Raw genomic sequence first — 24471 nt, 5'->3', positions numbered from 1 at the left:
AGAGAGAGGGTCTATTCTGCCCCCGTTTGGGGCGGTCTGAGCCCATGACTGGAAGCCCAGCACCACGACAGGGAGCGCAGGGTGAAGGAGGCCTGCTCACTGGCGGCCAGGGGATGAAGAGCCCAGGCATAAGCCGCGTCCGCAATCCCCTTCCAGGGCCCGCCCACTGACCCGCTTCCTCTGGCTGGGCCCACCTTGTCTTCACAAGGCTCTCCCTCCTCCCAGTACTGCCCTGGCGGGGGAGGACCCAGCCTTTCCCACCTGGGCCCTGGGGGCCACGGCAGATCAGACCTCGGCGGCTGAAGTGAACAGACGCACAGAGGAGAGAGCCGCGCTCTCTGGTGATCCCTGCCGAGGGGCGCTCCGGCCTCTCTTGCAGCCCCAGGCATCCCCTGCCAATGCTGCGTCTTGGCACCACCCCGCCTTTGGACCCTGGGTTGAAGTCCCTCTCAAGCAGGCTGTCCACACCACTCAGCCGCCCTCCCCCAGCCTCCAGGGAAGCTCCTGCTAGCCGTCCTTCTCCCCCGCGGCACAGCATTCCCAGGTGGGGGGCTCCGAGCCTGCACCCCCAGGACGATGCCTGGCACACACGGAAACAGTCAGCCAATATTGAGGCAAGACTCCAACTTGTCTCCCTCCCTCAGTGACACCGATTCTCTCTTAGTCAGTGTGGCCTGTTTCAAGAGCAGTAAATTAACAGTGGGACTCTAGGAGCTCCCACCCCCCAGTCCTTGCCACGGGGGCTCAGGTGAGGGAGCCATTGTCTGTGCACACATGCTCACACTAGGTTTTGCTTCTGTTTTATTTGAAGTTCAACGGGGTACAGAAAAAAACGCACACACTAACGGGTTAAAATAGCCAGATAAAATTTACTGCAACTTTTGTAGAATTTAATTTGTGCTACAAGACACGTTGCATAGGAAACTATTTAAAGCCCCTGAGGAGAAACATCCATGGTTTAAGGTGCAACTGGTTCTTCTTTGGGGAAAAGGTGAGGTGATCTCTGGGCGTGTGAAGGAGAGGAGCGGAGAGGCAGAGCGTCGGGTCACTCTGAGCGACGGGGGCTGATGTCCTGCTCGTTTCTGTCGGTTGGTCTTCAGTGCCCTGATCAGCGGCTGCGTGGCGATGCGGGACAGGGACTACACGGTGGTTACCTAAGTCATTTTCATGTTTCAGGAAACCGTGAGCTCGGCACCGAAGGCCGATGCCCTGCAGCAGACACAGCTCCTCTCTGGGGCCCTCACTCCGCAAGCCACCGGCAGGAGTCCCGTCTCTCGCCCCTTCCAGGAGGCTGCAGCTACGGGGCGACGGTGGGATTCAACCCGGCGCGACCCGAGCTCGGCAGCCAAGCTCCTGGCTGCAGGTGGGAAACGCTCCACCCGCTCAGATGGGTCTTCACCTTGTGCCCAACTGTTTACCTACACAGTTCACCTCAGCCGGGTGGGGCACCGGCGGGGGAGAAGTGTTCGACTTAGACACAATGAAATGCAGAGTCTGGGGGCCGTCACCTCTGCACCCATGGGTGCAGCACCGCTTGGGAGGCCACCCAAATCTCTGCAGTGGGTGCAGGAAGTCGGGGGCCTCCCGGCTCTGGTGGGGGTGAGGCTTTCTCTCTACCCAGGGGCTACAGAGCACCCCCGCGCCCAAGGGAGACACCAGGCGATGGACAGAACTGCAGGACCTCCTCACCCGAGTGGCACCTTCCTTTCACATGACTAACCGCACACGGGCAGCGGACCCGGGAACGCCGCCTTCCAGGTAGACTAACCTACTGGCAGTCACACCGCCAGGCACCTGCAGCTACCGTGGGGCAGAAGCGCCCCTGGAAGCTCACGGAAGACTCGTGCTCTGTGGACGGTTGCCGAGTCCAGCAGGAGGCCAAGGCAGAGGGCAGGAGGCAGGTGGGCGGAGTGGCCGCAGGCAGGTGGGCACAGATGGAGACCCAGCCTGCCCGATTCGCCCGCTGTGCGCAGGGCTGAGAAGGTGCCACACCCGACAGAGCCCTCCCTCCTTCCCTGCTGGGTGTGAAACGCAGGCTGGGAAGCAGGAGCACCCACGGCCTTTAAATACTATGTACATCTGTGACATAATTTAAAAAGTGTTTCAACAACATAAAAACCTCAACGGCCTCTGCCCCTACTATGATTTCTAAAATCTTTATAGTCCATTAAAAAATTAGATACCAACTTTCTCGTGTCCCAGCCTCCCCCGGGACACTGCTTTTAAAAAAGTGATTTTAAATTTAACTTATACTTAAACAAATAGAAAGCTATTTGATTGGCAACATCCTGCAGTGGACAGCCCCCTGCTGTTCCCGCCTCACACGCTGCGGTCCCTGGTGTGCGGCTGGATGGGACCCCTTCGTGGGTGGCCTCCCCGATCTCCCACAGTCCTGGGGACAGCACGGGGATCCTGCTCACAGCACCTGTTCAGATCACCAGGTCGTCATGGTCGGCGGGGCTGAAGGCGGCTGCCCGCAGGATGTCCAGTGAGTTCACCAAGATCAGAGTCCCCGTGAGGTGCTTCCAGCGCTTGGTGATGGGGTTTTTCATCTTGTCCAGGCCTATGTGCAGTTCCTGGATGACGTCCCGGTAGCTGTCCCCAATCTGGTGGCTCCAGGTGAGCAAGAAGTCGTAGGCGGGTTTCCACATGGCCTGGGAGATGGAGCCCCAAAGAACCAAAGCAAAGGGGAACGAGGTCAGGTGGACCTGGGAGGCGGTGCGGCAGCCTCAGCCACCAGACCCGGCAGGAGACAGAGGAGCCCACCCAGAAATGGCGCCGTGGGGGCAGCACCCGCCTGGCCCGCCTCTGCTGGAGGCCTCCTCACAGGCGACCCCAGAACCCACGCGCCTGCCCCACCCCCGGCTGGGGGCGCCGCACGCCAGGCTCAGACCCAGACCGGGCTCAGCGGCCCTTCCCCTCACACGCCTGCCACCACTGCACCCTGGGCCACGGCACAGAGAAGCTAAGTCACCGAGCAGCTGGCCCTGCTCACCTCGCTGTCCACCACCCCGTTCCTGTCGCGGTGCGGAGACTCGTACGCGTCCATCTGCTGCCTGGAGACCTTGGCCAGCTTCTCAGCCAGCTCCCGCCAGCGCTGCGCCACCTCCACGGCTGTGGTCAGGAGCACAAAGTCCTGGATGAGCCTGACCACCAGGCCCTGGCAGTCCATTTTCAGTAAGGCCTGAGGAGTGAGAAGCACAGTGTGAGGAGGGACAGAGCCAGGCCCTGGCTTCAGGGGGACGTTCCACGCGGGACGGTGCTGTCACCTGGCAGCCTGAGGCCATGGAATGTCCCCTGGTCCCCACGAGCACTGCTGGGCTCACGGCAGGGAAGAGACAGTCTGCAGGGTGGTCAGGGCTGGGGACTGTTTCCCTCCAAGGTTCACGTCCCCGAACCTCAGGATGGGACCTTACTGGGAAGCAGGACTTTGCAGTTAAGATGACGTCATAAACTGGACTGGGGGCCACCAACAACTACACCCTCAGGAGAAGAGAAGCATCCTCTGAAGCAGGTGCCAACTCTGCCCCATTTTGCAGCTCACGCCGAGGGACGTGAGTGAGGCTTCCACAGCTGGAAGGGCAGAGCCAGACTGGCCTTCAGCAGCCGGTGCCAGGCTACCCCGGGGGTGGGCCCAGTCACTGGGGTCTGTTTTACAGACAAGCAAGCCATGCCTGCTGACCCGTGTGTCTTGTCCAGGCCCCACAGCTGGAGGTGCAGGGTGGAGGCAGGTCCAGGCCTCTGACCCTTCCAGCTCTGTGACACTAGGTGACCTCAGAAATTGAACCAGTATAATCCTGGTCTGCATGGGTCATGCTTCATTTCAGCTACCAGCGAATTTCAGAAAGTAGTGGGTTTGAACTTTGATACTTTAGACATAAATTGTTTTTTAAAAATAAAATGTTTACTAGGCTTCAGAAAAGAACTAAGTATACGTGTTTAGTGAGTGGGGGTAGAGGTTCCGAGGACTGTTGGGGACGTCAAGTCACTGGACGCTCCCACTCATCTCTGCTCGCAGCTGCCACCACACCAAACGTGGGTCTCTGTGCTCAGCTGCCTGTTCCAAAGACACCTGCTTACGACCCCAGCGGGCACGGGCGCGCTAAGCTGCTGTGTCCCCAGCCAGTCTACTCTCTGGCCATCGCTCCAGAGGAGGGCGTCTGGCCCCACCTGGAGGCAGCCCAGGTCTCAGATGAGTGAGGAGGTCGGTGCCATCTCCCTGGCCTCCACTTAGGCCACCAGTGCAGCGCTGGTTTCGCTGGTTACAAGGCTGCCCGCATCACCGGAGGCCATTCACGCATCGCCTTACGGGCACATGCCAGGAGGCCGCCATGTCTGAGCAACGGGAGTGCTTCACTGCAGGAGGCTCCAGCTCCGGGACCTCGCCCCACGACTTCCTCTTCATTTCCAGAGACACAGGTACACGCAGATGAACCAGAAAATACCCAGTGAAATCGAGCACCATGCTGACTTCACCCAGAACTGTGTTAGTTTGAATAAGCGATGGTTTAAGTCAGGTGAGCAAACTTCACCTCTAAAGGACAGATCATAAATTCATGTGACTTTATGGGTCACACAGTCTCCACTGCAACTCTCTACAGACAGGGCCTAAAGGCTGCCCTAGATGACAGGCAGGCAAAGGGTTCTGGTAGGAAGTCACTCCTAAGAACAGGCGGCCCACAGGCCTAGGCTACCAGCCTGTTTAAGAGACCTTAGGAAACACAGTAAGGTACCACTGGGTTTGCTATACATTTGCTCCACCTGCTTCTGTCCTCAAGAAGTCCAAGCTCTGGGAGGGAGGCCCCCTGCGCCCACCACTATGGCTGATGGGCTGGCCCTCCCTCCTGGACTAACCACGTGGTCCGCAGTGCGCTCTGGGGCCTCCTGGAGGGGCCCCCCGGGGGCCTGGCTAAGCCAATGGGTAACAGCCTCCTCCTCTGAAGGATGAGGTGGGTTTCTCCCAATTCACAGGCCCCCACTCCCTCTAGCCCCTCACTCCCACTGACTTTCTGGCCTCTCTGGGTCACCGCAGGCCCCGCTCCACTCCTGAGATCACGGCCTCCCTTGATGTGCATCCCACAGTGACTGCGTCCCCTTCCTTCTCAGGGACCCGTCTCCAGGGAGTCCACAACGCCCGTTTCCTTATCTCCCACGTCTGGACTGAGTCAGCCTTGGCACAGCCGCCAGCGGCTCCTGGGCTGCACCGCTGGCCTCCATTCCTGGGCCTCTCCAGGGCCAGCTCTTGGACCCGGCTCAGGCCCCTTCAGCAAACGCCTCACTGGGTTTGGGGGCCACTGTGGATTGTTTCTGCCCCGTCTCGCCTCCATCTCCAGCTGACCCGCCTTGCCTCCCAGCCACTAGGAGAGGCTGGGTCTGTCCTGAGGGGACGGTGAGCTCTCCACCAGAAGCTCCTGAATGAAAACGTCCGGTTCTCAGAGAGCTGGCTCCCAGGGCTCCCCTGCCTGCTCTTCCCCCGCACCCTCCACACACACGCTCTCCCTGAGATGACCATCACCCAAACCCGACAGCTGCACACACGGCTCGGGCCAAATCCTCTCCTGACTCAGTGTTTCCAAAATCCAGAGAAGAAATACGCACTACTGTTTTCCTCTTGGATGCTCGGGACTCCCCTTCCAAGACCCGCAAGGGGTATCAGATGAGGCACCACAGGATTTCAGCGCCTTAAAAACAGAACAGGCCTTCTTGTTTCCCCTTCGTAGAACAAAGCCAAGACCTGACGTCAGAACCTGAGGCTCCTCAAGGCGAAGAGCGCGTGTGCACCAGCGGGGGTCAGTCCCACCGTGGCGCTTCAGCCCTCGCCCGCACAACAGCTAAGTGCTTACTGGTTCGGAGGCCGGACTCTCCCTGGTGACACTGCTACCCATGTACGCAGTGGTGGCTTTGGCCCACCCGAGGGGGAGGGGGGCTGCCCTATGAGAGTGGGGCTGGTGGAGAGGCCCCGACCCTACCCCTTCTCAAGTCACTGGAGAGGAACTGAGGCCTTCGGGGACAGAAGTGCAAGGAAGGACCTTGCAGAAGTCTGCTCTGACCAGACACCAACGCCACAGCCAGAGCAGAGGGAGGAGCAGCCGCGGGAGAGGCCCCGGACTCCACTGGGGGCCTGGGAGGACACCCTGCCCTCTGCTCGCGGGGACGGCACTGCCAAGTGTCCAAAATGCAAGCACGATGCCTTCGCAAAGAGGAGGAGCATCCAGGACGCCTCCCGCTCTGGAAACACCCCACCGGGACGCCCGAGACGGAGTTCGCAAGGCCGACGGCAATGGCGCGCGCGCAGCACCAAGACGGAGCTTTCCGGGCCCGGTGCGGGCTGGGCAGGCCAGGTGTGAAGTCGAGGAAACCGGCACAGGCACCTCTGCACAGGTCTGCCAGGGGTCAAGGGGCAGGGACACTCCTGGACTCAGAAGTCGGGGGACCTGGAGCAAATCTCATCAGGTCCCCACCGCTTCCCTTCAACACAGAACCCCTCCCAGGCCCACGGAAGACAGGGAGACCACTCACCACCCGGTCCCACTGCCCCAGAGTCCATGACCCCAGCACGCCCCCGCCAAGCCGCTGGACCTCAGCCCCGTGCCTGCCGGGCCCCGGCCCAGGCTGCACCTGCAAGCTGGCCGCCTTCCCCATGCCACCCTTCTCCAGCCCACCCGCCTCTCATCTCACCTTCTCGGGGCCCTTCCCCTGTCCCTGGCTCCCGCAGGAGTTTACGCCACTGTTTTTCTTGTGGGAAAGGCCCAGGTTCTCCCACAGCCCAGCCAGCAGGCAGCGTGATTACTGGGCCCAGAGTCCAGCACCCTCCTGGCTGTTCTTCCTGGTTCTGGTCAAGCTGTGGCCGAGACCCCTCACCACCTCCAGGCGGCCCCACCTGCCTCAGAGCAGACTGACTTCACAGCTCTTCAGACTCACGGTGCCCACGCCAGCGCCTTCCCAGCCCAAGACCCTCAGCAGAGGCCCCAGCGGCCCTCTCAGGCCCTCTCTGCTCCACGGGCTCCGGGGCTGTCCACCTGGTGCCACCCCACCCAGCATCTGTTCCCCTCCCACAGTCAGCAAGGTCTGGGCTGTCCTCAGGGTTGGGTCCCATCCTTTGCCATTCTGGACAAGCAGGGCCCCTGCTGGGCAGCTGGGTAGCCAGGATGGAGGCGCGTCCTCGGAGGACACAAGTGCGGTGAGTGGGCAGAGGCCTCGGGTTCCAGGAGCTGCCCCAGGACTAAACCAAACAAGGGAGGGAACAAGCGTGAGGGACGAGAACAGACAGGCTCCGGTTCCGGGCTGACCTGGACCCGCCGGACCCCACGACTCATCCGTTCACTCTCTTGCTCCCTAGTCTTTACTCCACGGAGCCCTTGCTTGAGAGGGTGACCACAGGAACAAGGAGCACAGGGACCTCCGTGGGCAGGCGTGTGGGGACAAGTGTGTGGAACTGGGTGGGGTCACCCTGGCCCAGGAACAGTCTCCCCGTGAGATGTCCTTGGGTGCGGCTGGTGGTCCTGGGGGGAACAGGACTCACAGGGCCTGGGGGCAAGAAGGAGCTGGTGACCCCTTCTCACCCCACGGGGCAACTCTGCTTTCCTAAGTTGCTTAGACGCCACCTACAGAGCAAGGGACTCCAACGACCACACAGAAAGCATCTTGAAGATGGGAAATGGGTGGGGGTCTGGCTGGAGCCCCCGGGAGCAGGGCTACGGCTGGAGGCAACCTGACTGTCCAGCGGTGAGAAGCCAGGGCAAGGAAACACGCTGCCAGCGCCCTGATACACCAGCCGTGGCTTCTAGACTTGTGGCCAACCGTCAAGACTCACCTGCTCCCAGGACAGAGGCCAGGCTGGGCAGGGGCAGGGAGGACCCTGCAAAGCCAGTTTCACTTGACTGGCAGGAGACGCGCTGTGCCTTGGGCGAAGGTACAGACAAGGTCAAGTTCCTTTCCTTGTCCTTGGGCAGAGAAGGATGGAGGGGCGGTCAGAGGCACGGAGGTCCCTCAACCCTCCAGAATGACCCAAGAAGACAGAAAAATCCTCTCCAAAGTTGCCAGGTGGAACAAAATGACTCTGATCATTTAAACAAACGGAATGGGTATGAAAGCCACCCCTCACCACTGTCCTCGGCGGCAGGAGCTATGTGCTGGCTCCCCTCTGCCACTCACACCTCTGTGGCAAGGGAACAATCAATATTGCTTACATTCCATGAAAGCACCTAATCCCACAAGCAGCCGGTACCATGGCCCAAGGACTCTCCCAGGGGACATGTCCTCCCATCTGCACTGTGGAGCCAGGTCCAGCCGTGGAGACCTGGCTGGCTGGTGTGCACCAGCTCCAGGAATCTGCTTTACGGGTGGTCTGGGGTGTGTCCTGAGGGCACAGGGCGGCTGTGGGACAGGGACCTGTGTCACCCCGTGGGAGCCACACGCAGGGTCCCATGGAGGTCCCGCTGCTGCCCCACTCACTAACCAGCCTCGGCTTCCTCCCGCGGGTCCTCCTGGTGCCCAGGGTGCCCCCTAGTGCCCCTTCTGCTGTCTCCCTCCTGGCAGCCTCCGTGGGTCTCCACGCCCTGTAGTGCCGTGGGTCACCATCAACGGTCCCTTCACATGCCGCCCCACCAGGCTGCCACGCACGCGCTCTGCCAACAGAGGCAGGGGCAGTGGACCCACCCCCTGCCTCCCTGGCCACGAGGGGACAGTTGGGTGTGTGGGGAGCGCCACCCTCGGGTGCCCACCTGGGTCAATCTGGACACCCGCCATCTCTGTGGGGCTGCGTTCCTGCAGGACGGCAGGTGTAGGGCGGAGGTGGAGGGCAGGAGGGTGGCAGCCAGGCTGGGTGCCCAGTGGAACCAGGCAGGACTGCCCTGTGACACAGGCTTCCCACAGGAAGGACAGGTCCCTGTCTGGAGGACGTGGCTGAATCTACTTCTGCCACACAGAGTGCTGAGGGGACAATGTCTGCCCCAGGGACATCCAGGGAGACAAGGGGGACTAGCAGAGTCATGGGTGGGGGCTGTGGGGAGTGGAAGCAGGGAGCCCCGGTCAATGGAGGACTGGAGGTTTTGGAAATGCTTCCGGCTGACCTGCGGTCAGTGCAGGTCCCGTAGTGTGACACTGTCCCCACTCACTCCTCAGAACTCCAGCTTGCAGGTGTACTGGCCAAGCAAAGGCTGTCCCCTCCCCAACTCAAAGGCACCCCAGGAAAGGGAGGAGGGGAAGCAGCAGAGAGGGAGGCTGGAGGTGAGACCGGGTGAGCGCTCCCCGCATCGAGCCGGGCTGTGGGAAGAGTCCTTCCCACTCCTGAGTCACAGTCCCCGCAGGGAATCCCCAGAGGTCCAGGCACAGAGAACAGGCTCCACTCCGAGCCCGCGGAGGAGCTGACGAAGGCGGTGGGGAAACAGCCCCGAGTGCCCCCTCCCTGGCCTCTCAGGGATGCTGCAGGCACAACCCCAGCCCAGCCACAGCTCTGTCCCGGGGACGGACGCCGTCAGAGTGGCTGCGGGGCAGAAAGGAGCGTGCGGGGCCACGCCTGCCACACACTCACCATCACCAGCTCCTTCTGGAAGGACTTCCGGTCCTTGTTCTCAGGGTTGTTGCAGTCCTCCTTCAGCTTTTCCAGCACACAGGCCACGCGCTCGGGCTCGCTGTCCAGCTCCGCCCGGCAGAAGGAGGAGAGAGGCAGGCTGCCGTAGCCCAGGGCGTCGGCGAAGGAGCGCCAGCTGCTGATGTTCTCCATGAGCAGCGTCCGCACCGAGGCGTAGATGTAGGTGAGGAACTTGCAGGGCCGGAGGATCTGCTCCAGCAGCACCGAGGTGCTCAGCTCGGGGCCCGGCAGCAGGCCCGGCCTGGCCCTCCCGACCACCAGCACGTTCCTGGCGTGCACCAGGCCCACCTTGCCCTGGTAGTAGCCGATGTACCACTCCTTGGTCCACAGCTGCCCCTTCAGGCGGATGCGCTCCTCGCTCAGCAGAGCCACCGTGTCCCCCTTCTTGTACTCCAGCAGGTAGTGGTTCTTGTTCTGACGCACCACCGTCTTGAGTAGCTTGCCGAGCTTGAGGCTGGACACCGGCCGGTCCTGAAACGTCGGGTACTTGGTGGTGGTGGCAAACGGGGACAGGATGATCTTCCCGACCTCGTTCTTCTTGAGGAATCTCCTCTGCCCGGAAGGCTTGATGGCACTCTTGGGGGGCGGCTGTGGCGTCTGGATGCAGAACTGGGTCAGGATGGCCTCCTGGTCATCCTTCACCTGCACCCGCAGAGTGAAGTCGGAGAGCTCGCTGGGGCTCTGGCAGGTGATGGGGAAGATGAGGCGGCTCACCTTGCCCAGCTTCACCTGGAACCCTCTCACCACCCTGGCCTGCTCGCTGGCCTTGACCTCGTAGTTGGTCATGTTGGAAAACATACAGACCTGGAGATCCTGGGGCCTGGACAGGAGGAACTGGTGCTTCCCCCACAGGTGCAGGGCCACGGGGGCTGGGCCAGGCGCCTGCCGTGTGACCTCGCTCACCAGGAGCGTCTTGGGAGCGCAGTCATGGCCGAAAATGGTCACTACCGTCTTGAAGGAGGGGTGGATGTGTTTGGGACCGTAGAGACCCACGGTGACCTTCTTGTTGATGAAGTCCCACACGGTGGAAGGGTAGAGAATGTTCGGGCCGTGGGCCACAATGGCCAGGTACATGCAGGGCTCCAGGTTGTCCAGCTGCACCTGGACGGTGTCCCCGTAGCTGTAGGTGAGTGGGATGGGCAGGTACGGCCCTTCCTTCAAGTCGCTCCTCAGACACTGGAGGCCCACCGTGCTTTTGCTAAAAATGTCGTTCTTCACCTCGGCAGAAACCTTCATCTCCAGGACGAGGAAGGTGTTCACTTCCAGGTTGCTGAGCTTGACCTCCAGCACGGGGCTGACGCTGCTGGACCTGTCGCTGTTGAGCTCCAGCGGGGGGTCCAGCAGGGCTTTCATGGAGATCTGCTGTGTCTCCCCGGGGGCGACATGGCCCTGGGGCACGTGGATGCTGATGCTGGTGTCTGGGAGCTGCACGGCGCCCCCGGAACTATCCAGCTTACACACGATGTTCGTCTCCACGGCCTGGGTCTGGCCCCAGCCTGGGCTCTGGCCGAGCAGATCCAAGTCATGGCAAGACCGGGCCAGCTTCCGGTGGTTCAGCCAGGCAGTTCGAAAGTCCTCCCGGCTCTGAAACTGCTCGGGAGCGGGTGATTTCAAACCTGTGAAAAAACTCGAGGTGGCGGGCGCGTCCGACTTGGCCTGCAGGACCGAGAGCTCCGACAGGCTGTAGGAACGCTTGCTTCTGAAGAAGGGGTTGTCCCGTTTGGCCGGCTGCTCCGTGTGGAGTCCATTGGTGGTCGGGAGCTCGTCAAAGATGTTGCCGGTGCTGTTTGTGGTTGCTGAGCTGGACTCAGTGAACGAGGACGTGCCGGTGTCAAAAAGCAGCAGGTCCACCGTGCTTCTGGGATTCAGCTCATCCAGGCTGGGCATCGCTGGCGTGTTCCCATTCAGAAACGGGTTTGTCTGGACCCCGCTCCAGAAAGGGTTATTACTGTGCGCCTTGCTGGATCCTTTCTGGTCATCCGTCCACCCCCCGAGCAGATCCAGCTCCTTGGCTACCTCGTCTGGGCTGTCGGGGAGATTGTCGATCATGCCGCTGTCGCTCAGGGTGGAGTTGCGGTAGTTCAAGGGCTGCACGTAGGACGAGGGGATGTAGCCCATCTCGGTGGTGTTGTGTGCGTACCACCACTCCCCGCCCGACGTGTCCAGCACATAGAGGTGGTCGCCCTTGGAGAACTTCAAGGTGGTGAAGTTGGTGGGGCAGTAGTCCCTGATGGCGATCACTTCCTTTGCGTTTCCAAAAGGTGTGGGGGTATCAACCAGCAAGGCACTGGGAGAAGGCACTGGAAGACAGGAGAGAGACGGTGAGGCAGCAGGGCGCAGGGGGAGGTGGGCTGAGGACAGGCGGCACCGAGACTGGCCACCAGCCCAGCAAGCAGCCAACAGAAACAGACCTCAGTGAAACTCAGGGTGAACTTCACCTGGCCACCGGACTGGAGAGTTCCAGAACCACCTGCAGAAAGGGAGATCTGAACATCTCACTTTTGCCCAGATTTTCATGATCCAACTGCCTCCGTGTGGAAAGAGGCTGAAGGCGAGGTGCTTAGGAAGCCTGGTGCATTGGGTGGCAGGTGGCACACTGCATGCCTGGTGCCTCAGAATGAGGGGACTTCAGATCCCCTAATGAGGCACACGAGCCAAATTCCTGTTCCCCTTCAGCACGGCCTCATGAATGGACAGGCCCTTGAAAATCAGGCCTGGTTCAACCCACTCCTTCTCAAAGTGAATACGATTGTGGAAAACTGTTTTTAAGGGTTCAAAGTTACAGCGTGGAAGGGAAGGTCCCACACGCCTGACAGCTAGAGGCTTGGGTCTGGCCATGGACATCCCCGCTGAACCGCTGTTAAGAGTCTGAGAATTCCAACACTTTAAAAGAGAACCAAGCTACTTTATGGTTCTTGACATTAAACTACCTTTGTTATCAACATTCACAGCACATGGCAGGCAAAAAAGTCGTCTGCACAAGGTGCCCATCTTAAGTAATGGTAAACGGGCTGAAGGCCCGTGCGTGGGCTTGCTCTCCCTCCCCAAGTGGGGAAGCCTCCAGAGGACGGAGCTCTCTCTGATGGAAACGGCCCTTACGCTACTCTCAGGGAGTGACCTGTCCGCCCGCAGATACACCTGCTTCCTGGGACAGACACCTGCAACTTTCTCAGTAGCTTATGGAAAGGACTGCATTTTTAACTGAACTAAATCTGTGTCTGTTCTAGTAGGTCAGCAGTCAACCTACGCTACCAAACTGGCTGTCCAGAAAAAATTATGTGCCCGTTTCCTTTTTCCATGAAAGGGAATAATGAAAATTACACTCTGCTTCCTTGGCAATGCAGGCCCTGAAGCCTCTCCTCCCACCCTCCAGGGAAGCTGTGTGAGCCTGATCAGAGGTGCTGGCTGCTGGCCGGGCTCGATCAAGGCCTTGGGAGCAGGGACTGCGAGCCAGGTGTCCCCTGATGGGCTAACTGGCCTCTTTCCTCGGTGGCCAGGGCGAGGAGGAGAGGAAAGGAAACACTTCCGATCTATTCAGGTGCTTGGCACGGTGGTGCGTAGCCAGGAAAAGGGCCATCTCCCTCCCTCCCAATCCTGTTTTCCTCTAAAGCACCTACTGGAGGGTCAGAGGGAGTCCCCCTCACCCGAAGGCTCGACGAGTGAAGAAAGCTTAAATAAGAGAAGTAAGTAACGCGCACAGGGGAGAAGCCCACGCCGGAGCATGCAGACCCTGCACCCCTTTCTCCACAGCAGGGGGAGGGGGATGGAGGCGTTTAGGGGAAACAGCAGATGGCTTTTAGGGAAAGTCGCTGGGGCTGGGCAACAGACAGTGGCAGGGACAATGCAGGGTTCCGTGGCATGGCAATGCTGCCCACGTTCCCTGTGGGACTGCAGCGGGACAACAGTGTGGCCGAGGCCTGTCCCATGTGGACAGGGGAAGGCACGGGGGAGCCGTGAGGCGCGGCGTCCAGGGAGGGCCTGCGGCTTCAGAGCTGCCCTCTGCTGACAGTCCTCTGGGTGCCTGTCCTGGCCTCCTTCACTGCTGCCAACCACCGCACCACGTAACCACTGGGGTTCAGCACACAGCTCCCCAAAACATGGCACCAGGAGTTCACAAAGCTGTAGGATCCTGGAGCAGCAGGGGCAGGATGTGGAGCCTCCCCCACAGCAAGGCCGGGAGCACCCTGCGGGGCCTTCCCGCTCCCACGGCCCTGGCGGTGGCCGCCTCTCCACCCCGAGCCCGCACCTTCCTGCCAATCACATCCCCCACACTCCAGGGAGGCCCCCACAGAACCCGCGGTTCGACCTTCCACTTGGGTCTTTTTCTCTAGGGAAAAGGCTCCTGTGTCAACCAGACACCTGATGCTTTGTGCCCGTGATCTGTCTCCTGTCACAGAGGCCCCAGCTGGGAAGGGAAGAAGGAAGGCACCTCCCCCACAGGGACATATTTTGTTTGTTTGGGGGGTGTCCCTGGGCCTGGCTCGGGGCGGGGCCAAACCCAAGCTCCGGGATCAAGGTATTGGCCCAAGGCAAAGTCAGCACGGCCCCGGCTGCGCCCTTCCGCTGCAGATCTCAGCAGAGCAAATCCTGCACCAGGCAAGGGCTGGTGAAGGAAAGACAGCGGAGGAGGGCGCAGGAAGTCCCTCTGGCTTTGTCCCTGAAGGCCTGCTGTCCGAGTCTGCTGAAGCAGATGAGCAGCAGAGAAGCACAACCGAGTCCCACGATAGTGCAGTTCTGCGAGGCCCACGAGTCTTCAGATCAAGGCCCGAAGACCCGGTGAACAGCGGGTGAGCACACAGCCAGAGCTGGGCGGCAAAGCAACTGCACCAGGGTGAGGGTTGGTGGGAGCACGGAGAGCCAGCGGGGCATGCCCCTGTCCCCCAGGCCCCTCCTGGCCCCCAGCTGTAGCTCTTCTTACCCCTCTGGAGTGAGGGTCCCCATGCCTTCCACCCAGGAAGGTCAGCGAGGCGCCTTCAGGCTATGGCTGGCTGGAGGGCTCTGCTCCTCAACCACCCAGGGAAGAGGAATCCGAGCTTCTCCCACTTGCCTTGAGAGGAAGAGGGGCCAGACGGGAGGGCGGGAGGAGGTCAGGGACTCTGCTTCTGAGGCCTTCATTGTGAGGTACCGTTTCCTGAGCCCCATCAAAGGCTTTGAGGGTAAAGGGAATTGGGTCAAGCTGAGGCCAGTGGGCACATAAGCCCCTCTCTCACTTTTCTGTGGCTAGTCCTGGTCTAGCAACGTAGATCATTTGGTTTCCTTGACACATCTACTGGAAATAAAAATGAAAATCAAATGAGACTTGCATAAAGCTTGCCAGCCATTAAAATCCTGTTAGAATCCCTCCAAAGTTATATCCTTATTATTGCTCCTCCAGAGTAATTAATTCCCCTACAGTAATATCTCCAATATTTAAAAAATCCCCAAAGCAATTAGGCATGCTTTGCGCATAGCCTAACATGTATCAATGCAAATTATCATTTTAGTTTTACCAGACTGAATGAGAATGGCTTTACTTAAAATTCCAAGCACTCTCCTTGGAAGAGAAGCAATAATACATTTTACCCAAGGATTGGGCGCATCCAAGGGGAAGGGCCTCCCGTTGGGGACCGCACAGAGGTGGGCTGTGCTGTGACTCTCTCTGTACGTGGCCTTCATCAGTCACTGCCAGAGAGCACCCAGCGACAGAGAATGGAGGCTGCCATCTCATCAAGTGCAGGAAATCACTATCGAATCCCATCTTAATGAATTCTGGGGAGTGGTGCCCACATTCACAGGTACCTTGATTTTAATACGAAAAACTCCCTGAGTGTTGCAAACTCAGTGCACTGAACGGCACATTTTCTATCCTCTGCCCAGCGAAACCCCATCGGGGGGAAGACTGCACAGCAGGAATTCTGGCTGAAGCATGCACTCCCCCGCAAGCCTGCACCCCGATGGTGCCTGGGAAGCTGCGGCTGGCCCTCGCAGACAGACTCCAGAGGCCCCGAGGTCCAACCGGACCTGATTCTCAGCTGCCTTCTCCACCACTGAACTGGCCCTGCTCATACTCAAGATTATCATTGTTTTTAAAAACTGGGCTTTCTTCACCCCTTACTCTAAGACCATGGCCTATACCACCCAAGTTAGGCGCTCACTCTCCAGCTTCAAACCCGATCCACTGGACTATAAGGTAAGAAAGCAACGCCCATTATCAGACTAGGAGAAATAAATGGCAAAGTGATTTATAGTAACACCCATGAACCCTGCTGCCATCTTATAAAACCTCAGGGTTCCACATGCCCGTCTTATTAAAAGCGATGCTCAGGGCTGCAAGGGTAAATAAACCAGGGGCAGGAGGAAGATGCTAGGGATAAGATGGAAGGGAGCTGCCAATCAACGAAGAAGCAGCCAGCCTGCTGGGGACGCACGGTGGGGGTCACACATGCATCTGGGGAAAAACATTCCTTAGTTCCAGGTTTGTACCAAGGGCTAAGGACCATGGGAAAGTCCCTCCTGCTCAGCTGTGCTCCGGGAGGACCTGGGTGATCAATTGCAGCAACTGTTCAGACGGCCAAAGCCCGCGATACCCACCACGTGGCTCCCGCTGCAGCTCCCAGGGCACCAGGGAACACAAGCCTGGAAGCGGCTGGTGAGGGCAGGGTGGTTGCTGAGGAAGCGTCTGAATGATCCTCCTCAACCCAATTCTACCAGGACACCTGCCAGCGAGCCCGGGTGACGAGGCCCTGGGGCCGCCTCCTAGACCTGCAGGGGTCACACACAGGGGCCAATGTGGCTGTCCGGCTGGTTTTGTACAGCTGTACCGGCTTACAACCACGTCACTGTCTGTGCTTTCATGCCACAAGGGCCGCGCTGACCAACCGTGACAGAGATCTCAAGGCCAGAACAGGATAAAATAAAGAGCAGACCCTGCGGGGACAGGTCCACCTCCCGTCCCAGGCCGCTGCTTTTTCCTCGGGTGGTTCCCGATATCTCATCTGCGGACACCCTCCTTTCCCCTAGATTCCAAGACCACCAAGCTACTTCCTGTCACCAAATCTCCTCAAGAGAGAACAGACGTGTGGATGGAGGGTATCATTGAAGCCCCCTCCCCACACACCAAACACCCAGGCCAGGGGCCGCCGACCCAGAGCTGTAGTGCAGTTTTCTGAATGGAAGCCAGCGGCCTCTTGGGTAGTGGGCCCTCGAGGCTGAGGCACGAGGAGCCCTAGGCCTCCCCTCCGTGGCTGGTCGGGGCTCACCTTTGACATCATTAAAGCTGGTCTCTGAGAACCCCTCGCTCAGGTCGATCAGGGTCCCCTCTGACTTGCACCGAGGGAGGCCGCTGGAGTTGGCCGCTCGGATCCGCTGGGCCGCCATCTGGAAACCCTGGCCTGGGGGCCACTAAGGGTGCATGTCTCTTCCTCTGCTTCTTGGAGCAGCAGCGATGCTTCCGTTTCAAGCAACCACGCTGCGCGGCAGCAGCGGCTCGGCAGTGTGCTTCTTCCTGAAAGAGCAGGAGGAAGAAAGTTCCCTTGAGCAAGTGCAATGTGGCTTCCAGAGTCCTTTCAGAGGAGGAGGGCATCCTCCTCCTTCCAGGCCGGTCCATGAGAGGCCCGTTTCTCTCCCGCTGGCCTGGAGGCAGGGCGGGCTGCACTGTGCCCACTTTGTGCCATCTCCTCAGCCTGCTGGGCATGTGGCCACTCCTCCCGGGGCACAATGGCGCTTGTGAGATGGGTCCCAGCACCTGGTCAGCCCATTCTGCAAAGAGGACGACACAGGACCGTGCAGTCCACACTGCCAGTCCCGGGGCTCAGGAAAGCAGAAATAGCCTCATATATCCAGAGAGCAGCTGGTCCCCTGGGAGGAGCCGCGCGGGTGACCTGGCACCTGGGCAGCAGCAAGTGGGCAGCACTGCCGCTCTTGAGGCCTGGAGGGGTGCTCCTTGCCACATCCCAGCCCCAGGCCCAACCCAAGTGGTAAGCACAGTGGCTGTCAGGATCCCAGCGTGGCGTCTGCCTCTGAAACCAGGGCGCGTTTCCTGAGCCCTGGGCAGGGGCAGGTGGGCTCTGTGGAAGGCATCTGCCCTCCTGAGGCGGGGACGTAAGAATCACGCGCTGGGAGGGGTCTGGGACAACCAAGTGGCTGGCTGGCTTGTGGCACTGGGAGGTGAGAACAGGCGACTCTCATCTGGACATGACCCCAGGTTCCCTAGGCCAAGGTGACCACTCAGGAGCCCCTGAAGGACCCTGGCGTGCTCTGGCGGCACCTGAGGTCCTACCACGGCTCTGAAGTAGGCAGAGAGGCTTTGCACCCCCAGCTCTGCTCAGGCACGCCCTGTGTTCAGCATGGACCCTGATAAGTTCTGCTCCCTGTCTGTGACCTGGTGGGTGACAGGTGACTGGTTTGGTCTGGGTGGAGAACGAGCAGGGCAATCCACCGAGCTGGGCGTGGAACGCAAAGCAGCGTTGCCCCAAACGTGGCCTCCACCACCACGGCCGGCCCCGAGGCTGGAAGGCCAGCCTGCAGCAGCTCCAGCGAGGCCTCCCTCCCACCTCAAGACCCAGAAGGCCCCACTCCTGTACCAAAGGCTCTGGGAGAGGGTCGTGCTGTGCGCTGCACGCAGCTCCCAAGCTCGCTGCTGGAGCTCCAGGCTACCCGGCCTGTGAGGACCCCAACTTAGCGCCGTGGCAAGGCCAGCTGCCGGTGGGGCCCGGGGCTGCCCAGCGGGCGTGATGGAGAGCTGGCATCCGGTGGGGCCAGCAGGGAAGGATGGAGCGGAGTGTGCTGGGTCAGGCCTGAGAGCGCGGGCTCTTCCCCTGGGGCTCTCGGAAGTCACTGGTGTTGCTTAGGAAGGTGACTTTGAGTTAGAAATGTGCTGTTTTCTCTCAAAGACCCACAGTGAAGGAGGGACCAAGAGAACTACTGGGTGACCCCACTTCCCTCCAGGTCCCGGAGAAGTGGGGCACATCTGGGTGGGCCAGCCTTATCCAGGTAGGGTGAGTGTAGCCAGGGGTGAGCCAGCTCTGCTGGGCTGCGGTGCAGGCTGTATTCCCATAATAGCTGAGGACGCATGTGGAGGTTCCTAGAGCCACCCAGGACCAAAACTGAGGAAGACCAGGATCTTGGATTCCTTCTCAAGACCATGAAGGTATCCTGGGGCAAAGGCCAGGCCTCGGGCGTGGGCAGGGACAGAGACCACAGGGTTCTGTCACGGTTAGGGTCTGAAGCTATTCCCCGAATCAGGGCTGAGACGGAAGCAGCAGCGCCAACAGCTAAGCGAAACCTGCAGTCCTCCAAGAGCCCTGGCGGCACCCACAGAGGCTGGCCCTCAGGGCCACTAAGTGCCCGTCTCTGCCCTCGGCCGGGGAGAAGCCAGGCGCCGAGGCTGCCCGCGCCGCATTCACACTGGCTTCAATGCGCTCATTCACACAGACCCTCTCCACCTTGTGGGCACGTTTGTCCTGCGGTCTTCAGTGCTCAGGGAAGTCCCCAGAATGTCAGCTTTTCCTCCAGGGCTGGTGACAGGCAGCCCTGGAACAGGGTCCTGACCATTAATGCTTCAGAGCGAGTGCAAACAGGGACACTCACCCCTCACCTTGGGAGACTATTTTTTTTAACAGCAAAGGAAGGGCAGCCAGCCCCAGTGTGGACCAGGCCTGGATGGCTGCCTCCTCCAGAGGCCTTCCCTAACTGGACATGGCAGGGTGGGGTCACAGGTGAAGCAGTCAGTGCACCTCTGAACCAGAGCCAGGTGCAGGTGGAGAAGGCCCCACCAAGGAGCCCCAGGCCCTCCCGGCGGTGAGACACTCGAGCCTCCTCTGCTCCTCAGGCTCCTCGGCTCCCGCCCGCTGACCATTCTCCCCAGCCAGGGCTCACCTACCCTTCCCACCATCCACCTCTGATTTAGCCTCCGGTTTGCTCAAGCCGTCCTCTGAGGTCATGGCCACCCCCTGCGTAAAACCCTGCCGCAGTTCCTCATGCCCTGACGAGAGCCGAGCTCTGCCGCGGGCCTGCGAGCTCCCACCTGCCCTTCCAGGTTGGTCGCTGGCTTCCCTCCACACTTGGCCTTGCCGTTTCCCAGGACGGGCCCGGGGGCAGCGTCTGCAGCTGGACTGGCCTAGCCCCTGCTGGGCTCCCAGGAAGCCCTGGGCCTGCCTCTCCCTCTCCTCCCGGCTCCCCGAGTCCCGTGACTCACGGCACTGGCCCATGAGCAAAGGCAACATACGGGAGCCTCTGGAGACTGGGAGCCGAGAAGCGCCACGCCCCGAGCTGCTGTGGCTCTAGCAGGGTGACGGGCTGCGTGCTCGCTCCACTTCAGTTAGACACGTGGAGGCTCATGACGCTGTCTCCCCGCACATGGACGTGTGTGATGTGTGCAACACAGCGTTTTCAGGAGTCAGGAAGGTAACACGAGGCACTCAGCACCTGCCCTCCGAGATGCGGGCCAGCAGGGGTGACTGCAGCAAGCCCGCGGAGCCGTGAGCCCCGAGGCGGGGCAGCCTGGGCCCCTGGAAGCACAGCAGACCTGCTGGGCTCCAACAGGTTGAACCCCACACTCCTGCGGCCTGCCTGTGGCGAGGGGTCTGCTTGAGCACTAAGGGCGTCTTGAGTTTCCAGGGCACAAACCCAACCCTGGGACTGGTCCCAAAGCTCCTCCCACAGCCTGCCACCTGTCACCGGCAACTCCTTCAGCCAGCCCAGAAGCCAGAGACCCCCCCCCGGCTGCACACACCCTGGCAGCCCTACCTGCAGCACAACCTCTGTCTGAACCCGCTGGGCACCTGCAGGCTGACTCCATTACCATCATCAGCTCCTTCCCACCGGGGCTGCACCCAGCTCTGTGCTCCCTTCAATTAGCAGTCTCCGCCAGGCCCTCCCCACCCCAAGACTCCTGAGCCTCGGGCGTGCTGGCCAGGCCTCCAGGTCCGTGTGGCTGCTCCTGCGGGCTCGGGGCTCTCCCTGGAGGCCCCAGCTCCCAAGCCCGTCCACCACAGGCCTCTCACAGGCTGTTCCTGCACCTGGGAAGCCCTGCCTAGACAGTCGCCAAACTCAATCACCTATTCATACAGGTCTCTGCCTGAAATGTGGGGGCACAGGAGCATCCCTCACCTGCCCTCTGTCCCTGCTTACCACCCCTGGAGGTCCTTGTCTGTGGCCGATTTCCCCTAAGAACATCAGCCTATGAGACCCAGGCCTGTGCCTTGGTTCCTGCGTGCTGTGCGGCTGGTGCCCAGACAGGAGCAAAGGAAGGAATTCTATGACCGGAGAGCGGCAGTGCAGAGGTTCTCTGCTGGATGTCTAGGTGATCTTCAGGCACTCAGTGGCCAACGCAAGCTGACCACACAGCAGACAGGACCCAGGAACGCTCCTGTTCTGAAATCTAGGTGTGGATTTCTAAAACACCAACAGGGTTCCTGGGTCAGTACCCCAGCTACCTCCCTCACAACAACGGTGAAGCCATGGACTGGCCTCCAAGTCTGGACCCAAGAGACCTGGGCAATGCCCCAAGTGGAGAGGCCACAGGAGAGGGCACTCCTCTGCTCCTGTGGCAGAGGGGCCCACCCAGCATACTGGACATTGCGCCTTCTGGGAAGCAAGGCTGGACCCACCGGCACCACAGGCTCTGGGGACAGACTGGGTACCACTGCCCATCTGGCGAGAGTCAGCCCTGTGCCCTGCCCCCGGGTGAACGCGTGAGCCTCACAGCAGAACCGGGCACTCCAGCTCCCGGATGCCACATCCACCTGGGCTGTGGTGCAAGGTCACCTCAAGGTCCCTTAGCTCCAACTTCTAGGAACAGGGCTCCACGGCCAGCGCCAGGTGTGGGAATCAGGCACAGCTGGTTTTGAGGGGCCCTTATCTGAGAAACACAGAGAACGTGGGCTCGGCCGGGCCAGCAGTGACCGCCCGTGACCCGCCCACACACAGGGCCTGTGCGTCCCTGTAGAGCTGGTGACTCAAGGATGACCTGCTGGACACTCGCAGGAGACAGGCCAGCAAGCCGGCCAAGCACTCGCCCCCACTCGCTCTCTCTGCCGTGGAAGTGAGGAGGCTGGAGGGTGGGGACGGTGGCACAGTAAGAAGTCCGATGGGGGTCGGGGAGAGGAGGAGGGAGGGCGCTGTCCCTCCACAGCATGGCCTCTTCCGTCCACCAGCTGAGGGGCTGCGACTGCCAGCACACTGTGCTCCACCTCCGTCACACCCGGGGTGCCCCAACGCCCACACTGCTGTCTTCAGCGCTGGCCTCCAGCTGTGCCCGTCTCCCCACCCGCCCAGTGAAGACACCGTGGGCTCCCGGTTTCAGCTGCTCTGCGACTTCCCGCCTGACACCGACCCCTTCCCTGACCAGTGCCCTTGCAAACGGAAGCCCTCCTCTGGCCTGCGCGCCCTTGGGTTCACCGCGGCCTCCGCGTGGGAACTGCCCCCACCCGGGCACCACAGCTGCTGGTCTGTTGCCGCCTTGTAGTTCCCAGCGCCCCTGATGGCGTGAAAGCTGGTCACCTGGCCACTCTCCATCCCTCCCGGCTGGAGCAGCGCCACACTGTGCTGCCAGGGGCCCTCTGTGGATGGACGAAGGTGTCCTTCCTTCTCATGCTTTAGGGGCCACAGAGGCCACAGGGGAGTGCAGCCCTGTCCCTTTCCTCACTACCCTCAGCTGGGAAGCCCGCACCCGAGTCGGACACCCACGGGAGAGCGGAGAAGGGGGCTCCCACGGGACGGGCAGCAAGGGCAGCGTTCTACCGCATCTTCAGGGCACTCGTGAGACCACAGCCACGGCAGCTGCAGGTCACATCATGTGTCCCATGGAGGGCACTCTGCACTGTCCCCTTCTTTCCCCATCATCCTGCTTCTGAGTGAAAACCAGAGTCCAGGGACTAAGCCACACGTGGCCCACTGAGTGCCCATCAAAGTGTGGTATTCAGAGGCTGCTCACCACAGTGGTAGCCTGCGGCTTGCCCAGGGAGTCACATGAAGGCTGACCCACCATGTGATGCAGCCCACGGCCCACAGCCAGCAGGAGGGTCGCATGATCAGTCCAGACCAGAACTCTTCCCAGCTCTGGTCCCCAGCCAACCAGGAAGAAAAAGCACAATTATCTCTGAAATGCAGTGGCGGCGAGAGGGACCTTCACGTGCCAGGGCTGGCCTGGGACTCCTGGCTCCGAGGGACGAGCTGCTCAAGACTGCACCAGGGCACAAGGAGGGCTTGTTTCCAGCATTACTCCCTCATGTGCCAAGTTCCTCAAAAATTAACACTGTGCTTTAAGTTCACGCACGTTTGACCACTGTTTTCTACCTCCACCTCCAAGAGACTGGCAGCTGTCCTAGGGCACACTTAGATGGCGTTCAAAGCCCATCCTAGACTCCCCTCTGGGAAGCGCACATCGGGCAGGCCCCGTTCCACCCCAGGTGCAGGAACTGAGCTGGATTGAAAGGCGCGTCCTGGGCCGGGGATGTGGCTCAGTGGTGGAGCACTTGCCTAGCACGTGCGAGGCACTGGGCTCAACCCTCAGCACCGCATAAACAAAGGAAAGAGGGGGTTTCCTGAGGGTCTTTCCTGGGCAGAGTAGAGCCGAACCGAGCCGAACCCGCCCCACCAAGCAAAATGGCTCTAGGTGAGCAGACATCTTGACTGCATGACTGCCAGGCAGAGGTGGCAGTGCAGGGACGAGGGTCCCACAGCCTCCTTCCGGGTGGACAGGCTAAGATGGAAAGGAGCAGTTCCAATGCCATTCGCCAGCCTATGAGAGTCCAGCAGCCAGCACAGCAAGCACTTGGTAAGATCCTGCAACGAAGGAAGGAAGGACTTTTGCTCCTGAAGTGCTGCTGGCCCCGAACTCCTACCAAGATAGCTACAGCAAAGACCAATCAGAAGCCAGCCTCACCAGGATTTATTCAGGGATGAAGGACAGAATTCCTGTCCCTCCTCCCATCCCACTGCCCCCAGGAAACTGAGGGTGTAAGGTGTTCAGGGACGTAGACATGGAAGCGGCCAGTTGCCGCGGGGCACTGGCGGGCCAGCTGGGGGCACATCTCCCGAGGTGGCGCTCACCCTGGAATGTTTAATAGAATGGGGAAGTCCATGCACCGACGCTGGGAAACACCCAGATGCTACAACGAAACCTACGCCGCTGCAGGAAGTGCACTAGACGTCTGCTAGGAAAAGCGGGTTCCACACTCAATGCTCACATACTAGGAGGCAAGCGGGCTTGCCTTCGTTTCCCCCAAGTTTTCTTCCTTTCCTAATTAAAAAGCGCACCTTTTAAGAAGAGCTCCCAATCTCACCGGCACGGCACGCCTGGCCCCAGCGGCGCCGCTCCCTGGAGCAGAGGCGTGCTCTGAGCAGGGGCCAGCTCTCACGCCCAGCCCGAGCCTCCCAGTCCAGGGTGCCCGGGCGGGTACCCCTGCCTTCTGCTCAGGCCTCTTCCTCTGCGCCCTGTGATTCCGCCACCAGGGGCCGCGGGCTGCCTGAGAGGAGGTAGATCCAGGAGGGACAGACTAAGTCAAGAGAGGAAAGCCTCCGAAGCCAGCCAGGCCAACCCAGCTGACTAACCCTCCCCTGCAGCTCGCGACCTTCCCTGGGCAGCTCCGCAGTGCCCGTGACTGCAACGGCCAGCAGTGGCCTTCGTCACACCTGACAGTGTGCAGCACTCTGGGTCACCTTCTTAGGACACTTTTCCGTGGCCTTGCCAAACGCTCCTGAAAGGTCGTGGCCACTCACCCTCAACAGCGGCTCAAGAAAACCTTGCCAATCTCCCAAGTGGGGACAGAACAGCAAAGAGAAACTCACCTTCCTATGACCGCTGTTCAGACCCGGTTCACACAGTCCCATGCCACGCGGTATCCCGCCACGGATGCACACGCACACCAACGGTGGCTGCCACCCCGGTGTGTGAGCAC

At 60.5% G+C, this 24471-nt stretch overlaps 1 protein-coding gene across 4 annotated transcripts in view; it reads right to left on the bottom strand.

Moving 5' to 3' along the window:
* Positions 1 to 780: 780 nt before the first annotated feature.
* The window catches only part of Sh3bp4 (SH3 domain binding protein 4), a 70134-nt gene continuing 46443 nt past the window's right edge, over positions 781 to 24471 (bottom strand). For all 4 annotated transcript variants that reach the window (XM_047546540.1, XM_047546539.1, XM_047546543.1 and 1 more), the window contains 4 exons: positions 16831 to 17075; positions 9533 to 11892; positions 2996 to 3184; positions 781 to 2654 (listed from right to left, as the gene is read on the bottom strand). In XM_047546540.1, the coding sequence (XP_047402496.1) occupies positions 2430 to 2654; positions 2996 to 3184; positions 9533 to 11892; positions 16831 to 16948 (2892 nt within the window). In that variant the 5' untranslated portion in view covers positions 16949 to 17075 and the 3' untranslated portion in view covers positions 781 to 2429. The remainder of the gene's footprint in view (positions 2655 to 2995; positions 3185 to 9532; positions 11893 to 16830; positions 17076 to 24471) is intronic.

This window comes from Sciurus carolinensis, chromosome 3, assembly GCF_902686445.1.
Source record: "Sciurus carolinensis chromosome 3, mSciCar1.2, whole genome shotgun sequence".
Classification (NCBI taxonomy): Eukaryota; Metazoa; Chordata; class Mammalia; order Rodentia; family Sciuridae; genus Sciurus; species Sciurus carolinensis.
The sequence above is the reverse complement of the archived record's forward strand: the minus strand, read 5'-3'. Positions and strand labels throughout refer to the sequence as shown.